The sequence below is a fragment of the Oncorhynchus mykiss genome, chromosome 29 (genome assembly GCF_057628025.1).
Source record: "Oncorhynchus mykiss isolate SJ-2025 chromosome 29, ASM5762802v1, whole genome shotgun sequence".
Classification (NCBI taxonomy): Eukaryota; Metazoa; Chordata; class Actinopteri; order Salmoniformes; family Salmonidae; genus Oncorhynchus; species Oncorhynchus mykiss.
In genome coordinates this window covers 6,365,001-6,375,356 of record NC_143050.1, presented here as the reverse complement: position 1 = coordinate 6,375,356, position 10,356 = coordinate 6,365,001, and the positions used below count along the sequence as shown (strand labels likewise).

The following is a 10,356-nucleotide window of genomic DNA, read 5'->3' as shown; positions in this document are numbered from 1 at the left end:
TTAATACCTTCTGAAGGTAATGTACATGGTAATACTATGTTAATACCTTGTGAAGGTAATGTACATGGTAATACTATGTTAATACCTTGTGAAGGTACTGTACATGGTAATACCTTCTGAAGGCACTGTACATGTTAATACCTTCTGAAGGTACTGTACATAGTAATACCTTCTGAAGGCACTGTACATGGTAATACTATGTTAATACCTTCTGAAGGTACTGTACATGTTAATACTATGGTAATACCTTCTGAAGGCACTGTACATTGTAATACCTTCTGAAGGCACTGTACATGGTAATACTATGGTAATACCTTCTGAAGGTACTGTACATGGTAATACTATGTTAATACCTTGTGAAGGTACTGTACATAGTAATACCTTCTGAAGGCACTGTACATTGTAATACCTTCTGAAGGCACTGTACATGGTAATACTATGGTAATACCTTCTGAAGGCACTGTACATAGTAATACTATGGTAATACCTTCTGAAGGCACTGTACATTGTAATACCTTCTGAAGGCACTGTACATGGTAATACATTCTGAAGGCACTGTACATGGTAATACTATGTTAATACCTTGTGAAGGTACTGTACATGGTAATACCTTCTGAAGGCACTGTACATGTTAATACCTTCTGAAGGTACTGTACATAGTAATACCTTCTGAAGGCACTGTACATGGTAATACTATGTTAATACCTTCTGAAGGTACTGTACATGTTAATACTATGGTAATACCTTCTGAAGGCACTGTACATTGTAATACCTTCTGAAGGCACTGTACATGGTAATACTATGGTAATACCTTCTGAAGGTACTGTACATGGTAATACTATGTTAATACCTTGTGAAGGTACTGTACATAGTAATACCTTCTGAAGGCACTGTACATTGTAATATCTTCTGAAGGCACTGTACATGGTAATACTATGGTAATACCTTCTGAAGGCACTGTACATGTTAATACTATGGTAATACCTTCTGAAGGCACTGTACATAGTAATACTATGGTGATACCTTCTGAAGGCACTGTACATTGTAATACCTTCTGAAGGCACTGTACATGGTAATACATTCTGAAGGTACTGTACATGTTAATACTATGATAATACCTTCTGATGGCACTGTACATGTTATTACTATGATAATACCTTCTGATGGCACTGTACATGGTAATACCTTCTGAAGGTACTGTACATGTTAATACTATGATAATACCTTCTGATGGCACTGTACATTGTAATACCTTCTGAAGGCACTGTACATAGTAATACTATGTTAATACCTTCTGAAGGCACTGTACATTGTAATACCTTCTGAAGGTACTGTACATAGTAATACTATGTTACAGTTTTTTTCGATTGCTAAACGACAGTGGACACAACTGGAGTCACATGTGCAAAACTCTAACTACAGTCTGCACTACCAACAGTCACCTGAGCTAAACAGTTCACATCACCTGCAAAACTCATTCCAAGCAACACAACTCTTAACACATGGCTCAAAACACGCTCAGTGCAGCCAAACACTATGCACAACCCTCACTGAGATAACACACACTGTCACTCAGAACACACTGAGAGTAAAAACACTAGCATCAAACACCAATACAGAAAATACAAACTTCTCATCTTTACAGTTTGAACAATTTCAGTGACTTCATACAAAGTAATATTTTCTTCAAAGAAAAGAGTGAAATTCTTTCACATGATTTATTAAAAATTTTAGAACATAACAATTCTTTAAGGTAAATGAAAATTAGCAGTTTGCTTCAATAGTCTGTAGTAATTTACGGAATTACAGTAATGAGAAAAAAAAGGTAGAAACTAAAAGTACATACTGTAATTCGAACAAATAATTGAGGGGCTAATCCTGCCTCTCTCTAGCATCAGGCCACAGGTTTTCTTCAACATCATATCTAATGTTTTCTCTTGCCATGCACCTGGGGAAGAACCTTCTGGAGTGCCTTATCCATCCCTGGCAGTCCTCTGGACTCGTGTCCTCACATCCGGCACGCATGGCTTCCAAAAGAGTCATTTGGTCATGTGGGTGGTGACCAAACACTTTCCACCTCCAGGCAGAGAAAAACTCCTCTATTGGGTTGAGGAAGGGTGAATATGCAGGCAGGTACAAAACCATACATCTGTGATGTGCTGCAAACCGATCTGTGACAGCTGCAGAGTGGTGAAAAGCAACGTTATCGCAAACTATGACAAAAACTTGGGGGTTTCTTACTGGCTCCCCCTGTTCTGCTGGCACTAGCTGAGCATAGAGCTGTTCTAGGAAAGCTATAAGCCTTTCTGTGTTGTATGGGCCAATGAGTGGTGTGTTGAGAAGCAAACCATCATTGGCCATTGCAGCACACATGGTGATATTTCAACCCCTTTGTCCTGGAACCTCCACAGTGGCCCTTTGACCTATAACATTCCTTCCTCTGCGCCGTGTTTTGGCAAGGTTAAATCCAGCTTCATCGATAAATACAAATGAATGTGGTCTTTCCAGTGCTTCCACCTCCATTACTCTCTGAAAAACAGTAAGTGCACAGTTTTACTGTAGAAATGCTAGTGTTTTTTTTTACTGTAAATATTTTGTATAGCTGTGTATGTAACCTCAGACATCTTACCTGGACATATTGGTATCTTTGCTCTTTTACCCGTTCACTGTTTCTCTCGAACGGTACAGTGTATAACTGTTTCATTGTAACTTGGTGTTTCTTTAGGACTCGAGCAATAGTTGTTGTGCTGACAGAATTAACATTTTCAAATATATCATTATCAGCCAGCACTCTATCTTGAATCTCCCGCAGTTTTATTGCATTGTTGACAACAACCATGTCAACAATAGCATTTTCCTGCGCATCTGAAAATATTTTTCCTCTTCCCCCTGTTGGGGGCAGCCTTTGGGTCCTGTTGTAAAAATATATTTTACAGTCAAACTTACTGTAATATATATCTGTGTAAATATTCTATAATTGCAATACAAAATAGATTCCTGTAATGTTTTAATTTACTGTAAGGATGTAACTCTCACCTGTTTGCATGATGGAAAATTCGCATTACAGATGCCACTGTGGATCTTTGCAGATTGAAATTGCAATCAGCAGTGTTTGAAAGGCACAAGGCTGAAATCTATTCCGTTTTGAATGTGTGGTTCACAGTTTTGACAGCAGTGTGTTAGCATTTGAACAAAGTGCTGTAAATCCACAGTGTTGTGCAGGTTGTGGTTAAAGTCATGGGATAAGTGTGTAGAGTTTTGAAAACTGTGTTCAAGCAATGAAAAACGAACTAGAGTTTGGTCCACATGAACTGCTGCTGTGCAGACTGTAGTTAGAGTTTTGCACATGTGACTCCAGTTGTGTCCACTGTCGTTTAGCAATCGAAAAAAAACTGTAATACCTTCTGAAGGCACTGTACATTGTAATACCTTCTGATAACTGTAATATACTGTAATATACTGTAATATACTGTAATATACTTATTTACCTTAACATGCAGCGATATGTACATGTATATTTAGATGGACTTCTGTCAGGGAGAGGCGTTTGTGTGTGTGTGTGTGTGTGTGTGTGTGTGTGTGTGTGTCCGTCCGTGCGTGTGTCCGTGCGTGTGTGTGTCCGTGCGCGTGTGTGTTCATGTGTTCATGCCCGTTGTTCAAGAACATTTTCACAAAGTCGTTTTTAAAGTCTTGTTAATCCAAATACCAGCAAACCAAATTAATTCAGTTCACATAAACACACACATTTTCTCCAAGTCTAATCATAGTAGATACGTGGTTACAATCCAGGAGGTAAATTCAACTGTTAAATCAAGCAGTAACATTATTATCTCTTTCTTTTCCTCTCCTCTCCTCTCCTCTCCTCTCCTCTCCTCTCCTCTCCTCTCCTCTCCTCTCCTCTCCTCTCCTCTCCCTCCCCTCCCCTCCCCTCTCCTCTCCTCTCCTCTCCTCTCCTCTCCCCTCTCCTCTCCTCTCCTCTCCTCTCCTCTCCTCTCCTCTCCTCTCCTCTCCTCTCCCCTCCCCTCTCCTCTCCTCTCCTCTCCTCTCCTCTCCTCTCCTCTCATCTCATCTCATCTCCTCTCCCTCCTGTCTCCCTCCACCCCCTCACCTCCTCTCCCTCCTCTCTCCCCCTTCTCTCCCTCCACTCTCCCCCAACCCCCTCACCTCCTCTCCCTCCTCTCTCCCCCACCCCTTCCCCTCCTCTCCATCCACTCTCCCCCAACCCCCTCACCTCCTCTTCCCCCCACCCCTTCACCTCCTCTCCCTCAACTCTCCCCCACCCCCCACCTCCTCTCCCTCCCCCTCCCCCACCCCCTCTCCTCTCCTCCTCTCCCCACCCCACCCCCTCACCTCCTCTCCCTGCCCTCTCCTCCTCTCCCCCACCCCCTCTCCCTCCCCTCTCTCCTCTCCCCCACCCCCTCACCTCCTCTCCCTCCCCTCTCTCCTCTCCCCCCACCCCCTCTCCTCCTCTCCCTCCCCTATCTCCTCTCCCCCCACACCCCCTCTCCCTGCCCTCTCCTCCTCTCCCTGCCCTCTCTCCTCTCCCCCACCCCTCTCCTCTCCCCCCACCCCCTCTCCTCTCCCCCACCCCCTCACTTCCTCTCCCTACCCTCTCTCCTCTCCCCCCACCCCATCTCCCTCCCCTCTCCTCCTCTCCCTGCCCTCTCCTCTCCTCTCCCCCCACCCCATCTCCCCCACCCCCTCACTTCCTCTCCCTACCCTCTCTCCTCTCCCCCCACCCCATCTCCCTCCCCTCTCCTCCTCTCCCTGCCCTCTCCTCCTCTCCCCCCACCCCCTCTCCCTCCCCCAGCTCCAGTGTTCTATTTTGGCGAGGTAGAGTACCATGTGGATGAGAGTGATGATCACGTGGAGGTTAGAGTGTTGAGGACAGGAACGGATCTGTCCAAGACTGCTACCGTCACTGTGCGCTCACGCAAGACGGAGCTGGCCTATGCAGAGGGTAAGGAGCTGATGATGATGATGATGATGATGTTGTTGTTGTTGTTGTTGTTGTTGTTGTGGAAGAAGATGAAGAGAAAAGGGGGAGTTTAGATTCCTCACCTTTTTTTCTTTCTTTCTTTCTTTCTTTCTTTCTTTCTTTCTTTCTTTCTCTCTCTCTCTCTCTCATCCCAATCTCTCTCTCTCTCTCTCTCTCTCATCCCAATCTCTCTCTCATTCTCTCTGTCTCTGTCCTGTAGCTGGTGTGGACTACGTAGGGATCAGTCGTAACCTGGACTATGCCCCAGGGATGAACCAGCAGACCTTCAGGGTGACAATCCTGGATGACCTGGGTCAGCCGGTGCTGGAGGGGCCAGAGACCTTCGAGCTGGTCCTCCACATGCCGGTGAATGGCATTCTGGGAGAACCGGGCAAGACCACCGTCTTCATCAACGACTCCATCTCCGACCGTGAGATACGACATGAAATGATTGAAAAATTTGTGTTGTTTTTAGTTGCTTTGATTTATTATAGTACAGTAAGGTAAGCAGATCTCTGCGTTTGTTGTATTGATTGATTGATTGATTGATTGATTGTGCGTCCGTCACCTCAGTGCCCAAGGTCCAGTTCCAGGAGGCGTTGTATACGGGGGAGGAGAGCGACGGTCGTATCCTGGCAACAGTGTACCGTAGTGGTGACATCAGCTACAAGTCCACCGTGCGCTGCTACACCCGACAGGGGTCAGCTCAGGTCGCCACAGACTTCCAGGAACGACCAAACACGGACGTTTCCATCATCACCTTCCTGCCAGGTAACGCACGGTTACCACCTGGTTTCCATAACAACAAAAGGGAGACTACGGAAAAGACATTTATTAAAGTAAATAATAACAAATAGGAAGATGTAACAGAATCTGTGGACGTCTGTAGGATCAGTAGTTTGTGCAGTGTGTGAATGAGTGGAGTGGGTGTTGTATGGTGAGAACAGACCAACAACCAAAAGGTGGAAGCCAGCCAGCCAGTCAGGGAAGAGAGAGAGTGTTGGCTGCTGTGGTCACACTTTATAGCCTGCAGGGCCAAGCCTGTCCATTTGCTCCACATCAGTTGACGACACTCTTCAGCTCTGGCCACTGGGCCTTCTGCAACAAGCAGATTACCAAACAGGAGATCCCAGCAGACAGAGTGGGAGGGACGTCACACACACACACACACAGTACACACACACACACACACACACAGTACACACCTAACACACAAACTAATATGCATTTGCATCTGTCACAAGAGAGTACACAAATACCAACCCGACACACGACTAACACACACTAACTCTCATACACCTCTGTCTCTGTCCCCAAGGGGAGGCGGCACAGAAGTGTGTGTTGTTGCTGGTCGATGACACAGTCCACGAGGAGGAGGAGGGGCTTCGACTGGTCCTGGGGAACCACAAGAGCGAATCACCTTTCGGGGCGTCGGTCGGGGAGCTGAAGGAGACCGCCATCCTGATTAAAGATACTGCTGACAGTAAGAGAGAGGGGTGGAGGGAGGGAGGGAGCGAGGGAGGAGAGGGATGGGAGGGAGGGAGGGATTGGAGGCTGGAGGGAGGGAGCGAGGGAAATGAGGGATGAGAGGGATTGGAGGGATGGGAGGAGGGATGGGAGGAGGGAGGGAAGTGGAGAATGGGAGGGAGGAGAGGGATGGAAGGGAGGGAGGGAGGGATGGGAGGGAGGGAGGTATGGGTGGGAGGGAGGGAGGGAGGGAGGGAGGGAGGGGAGGGAGGGAGGGAGGGAGGGAGGGAGGGAGGGAGGGAGGGAGGGAGGGAGGGAGGGAGGGAGGGAGGGTAGATGGGAGAGAAGAAAGGAGGAAAGAACGTGGGAAAAATAACAAAGAGTGGAGTAAGAAACTTCCTTTCACTTCAAACGATAATTATTCAGCAGCTCTCGTTGCAACGAACAATTCATTTGTATATGAATTTAGTTGTATTTATAATTCCGTGTAATCTCCTACATTATCATTACTTATATCTCGTGTTGGGAAATAATGACAGTCATTTAACATAATGACTCATTATCACATTGTTACGTTCAGTGTTTTACTGTCATAATGATTCACTGAAGTAACTAGGGCTATACTCGTACACATTGCCTCCCGCCCCCCTCTTCTATTCCCTCCTCTCTCTCTCTCTCCCTCCTAAAACTTCTGACCCGCCCCAACCTCCCTCTGACTCCTCTCCAGAGTCTATCATCAAGTTTGGAGAGACCGAGTTCAGTGTGAGTGAGCCCAAGGAGGCAGGCTCTGTTTCCTCGGTGAAGATTCCAGTGCTGCGATTGGGCGACACCGCCAAGTGGTCAGTGGTCCGAGTTCACACCAAGGACGGGTCAGCTACCTCAGGAGAGGACTACCATCCTGTCTCAGAGGGTAAGGACTGAGATCCTGTAGTTCCAGCCAGGGAAAAACCGAAATGGCATAGAAAGAGTTGGAATGTAAAACATGAAAAATAACTACAGACTGTAATGTGTGTGTGTGTGTGTGTGTGTGTGTGTGCGCGTTTGTGTGTGCGTTTGTGTGTGTGTGCGTGTGTGTGTGTGCGCGCGCGTGCGTGTGCGCGTGTGTGTGTGTGTGTGTGTGTGTGTGTGTGTGCAGATGTTACCTTTAAGCATGGGCAGACGGAGCACGTTGTAGAGGTGCAGGCGTTGCATGACGGAATCAGAGAGATGACAGAAGTCTTCACCGTTCACCTGAAACCTGACGACAACATGGTGGTCGAAACGCAGGTGAGGAGGAGCTGTCAGAATCAACCAAACATACCTGAACACTCTCACCAATCAATCAACATTTTTCTTGCGGTTGAGATCTAATGGCTTTGGTTCAACAGGGCAGTTTAACACATGGTAGTACAAACTAAGTCAATCTAACTCTTACAAACTAAGTCACTCTAACTCTTACAAACTAAGTCAATCTAACTCTTACAAACTAAGTCACTCTAACTCTTACAAACTAAGTCACTCTAACTCTTACAAACTAAGTCACTCTAACTCTTACAAACTAAGTCAATCTAACTCTTACAAACTAAGTCACTCTAACTCTTACAAACTAAGTCACTCTAACTCTTACAAACTAAGTCAATCTAACTCTTACAAACTAAGTCACTCTAACTCTTACAAACTAAGTCACTCTAACTCTTACAAACTAAGTCACTCTAACTCTTACAAACTAAGTCACTCTAACTCTTACAAACTAAGTCACTCTAACTCTTACAAACTAAGTCAATCTAACTCTTACAAACTAAGTCAATCTAACTCTTACAAACTAAGTCAATCTAACTCTTACAAACTAAGTCACTCTAACTCTTACAAACTAAGTCACTCTAACTCTTACAAACTAAGTCAATCTAACTCTTACAAACTAAGTCACTCTAACTCTTACAAACTAAGTCACTCTAACTCTTACAAACTAAGTCACTCTAACTCTTACAAACTAAGTCACTCTAACTCTTACAAACTAAGTCACTCTAACTCTTACAAACTAAGTCAATCTAACTCTTACAAACTAAGTCACTCTAACTCTTACAAACTAAGTCACTCTAACTCTTACAAACTAAGTCACTCTAACTCTTACAAACTAAGTCAATCTAACTCTTACAAACTAAGTCAATCTAACTCTTACAAACTAAGTCACTCTAACTCTTACAAACTAAGTCAATCAAAGTGAACTTCATACAAAAGTCAATCTAACTCAGTCAATATAACTCATGCAAACCCCCCTGTGTGTTGTGTCAGATGACTAAGGCCGACGTGTACATTGAGGAGACCAACGGTGTGGCCGACGTCACCTTCCCCTCCCCGCCTCAAGTGGTGTCTCTGCTGCAATATGACGACGTCAGCAAGACAGCGCAGGACCTCCACCCTCCAGCTGGCTACCCCATTGTCTGTGTCACCGTAAGTCAGTCCCCAATAGTCAGTCTATGTCCCCAATAGTCAGTCTATGTACCCAATAGTCAGTCTATGTCCCCAATAGTCAGTCTATGTCCCCAATAGTCAGTCTATGTCCCCAATAGTCAGTCTATGTCCCCAATAGTCAGTCTATGTACCCAAGAGACAGTCTGCAACCGTAAGTATGTTTGTGTCAGTCTCTTTCCCCACAAGTCAGTCTATGTCCCTGAAATTCAGCTTGTTTTCCCATTACCTCCACGAGCAGACAGAGAACACACAGGGAACACATCTGACAGGGTAGTCTAGATGTGTCAGGGAACACATCTGACAGGGTAGTCTGCCTGTGTCAGGGAACACATCTGACAGGGTAGTCTGCCTGTGTCAGGGAACACATCTGACAGGGTAGTCTGACTTTGTCAGGGAACACATCTGACAGGGTAGTCTGACTGTGTCAGGGAACACATCTGACAGGGTAGTCTGACTGTGTCAGGGAACACATCTGACAGGGTAGTCTGACTGTGTCAGGGAACACATCTGACAGGGTAGTCTGACTGTGTCAGGGAACACATCTGACAGGGTAGTCTGACTGTGTCAGGGAACACATCTGACAGGGTAGTCTGACTGTGTCAGGGAACACATCTGACAGGGTAGTCTGACTGTGTCAAGGAACACATCTGACAGGGTAGTCTGACTGTGTCAGGGAACACATCTGACAGGGTAGTCTGAATGTGTCAGGGAACACATCTGACAGGGTAGTCTGACTGTGTCAGGGAACACATCTGACAGGGTAGTCTGACTGTGTCAAGGAACACATCTGACAGGGTAGTCTGACTGTGTCAGGGAACACATGTGACAGGGTAGTCTGACTGTGTCAGGGAACACGTCTGACAGGGTAGTCTGACTGTGTCAGGGAACACATCTGACAGGGTAGTCTGACTGTGTCAGGGAACACATCTGACAGGGTAGTCTGACTGTGTCAGGGAACACATCTGACAGGGTCAGGGGCTGTAAGACCCAATCTTAACAGAGAGTAAAGTAATTTGGCCTGGCTGTAGTGAAGTAAGATTTGTAATCCTTAAATCAAATAACATTTTATTGGTCGCATACACATTTGTAGCAGATGTTATTGCGGGTGTAGTGAAATACTTGTATAGGAGCCTGAAACAAGGCAGTCATGTCTATCGGCGCCATATTACATAAACGCAACATGTAAAGTGTTGTTCCCATCTTTGAGCTGAAATAAAAATTCCAGGAATGTTCCATACGCACAAAAAGCTTATTTCTCTTGAATTTTATGCACAAATGTGTTTACATCCCCATTTTTCCTATGCCGAGATAATTCGTCCACCTTACAGGTGTGGCATATCACGAAGCTAATTAAATGGCATGATCATTACACAGGTGCACCTTGTGCTGGGGACAATAAATGGCCAATTTTGTCACACCATGCCACGGATGTCTCAAGTTTTGAAGGAGAATGCAATTGG

General features: G+C 45.5%; 1 protein-coding gene across 1 annotated transcript in view; it reads left to right on the top strand.

Annotated features, from left to right (window-relative positions):
• Positions 1 to 801: 801 nt before the first annotated feature.
• LOC110510271 (FRAS1-related extracellular matrix protein 2) overlaps positions 802 to 10,356 on the top strand; it is a 40,461-nt gene continuing 30,906 nt past the window's right edge. The window contains exons 1-8 of the mRNA XM_090226229.1: positions 802 to 820; positions 4,811 to 4,960; positions 5,199 to 5,408; positions 5,552 to 5,749; positions 6,297 to 6,461; positions 7,173 to 7,355; positions 7,581 to 7,711; positions 8,717 to 8,875. Coding sequence (XP_090082355.1) covers positions 802 to 820; positions 4,811 to 4,960; positions 5,199 to 5,408; positions 5,552 to 5,749; positions 6,297 to 6,461; positions 7,173 to 7,355; positions 7,581 to 7,711; positions 8,717 to 8,875 — 1,215 coding nt within the window. The remainder of the gene's footprint in view (positions 821 to 4,810; positions 4,961 to 5,198; positions 5,409 to 5,551; positions 5,750 to 6,296; positions 6,462 to 7,172; positions 7,356 to 7,580; positions 7,712 to 8,716; positions 8,876 to 10,356) is intronic.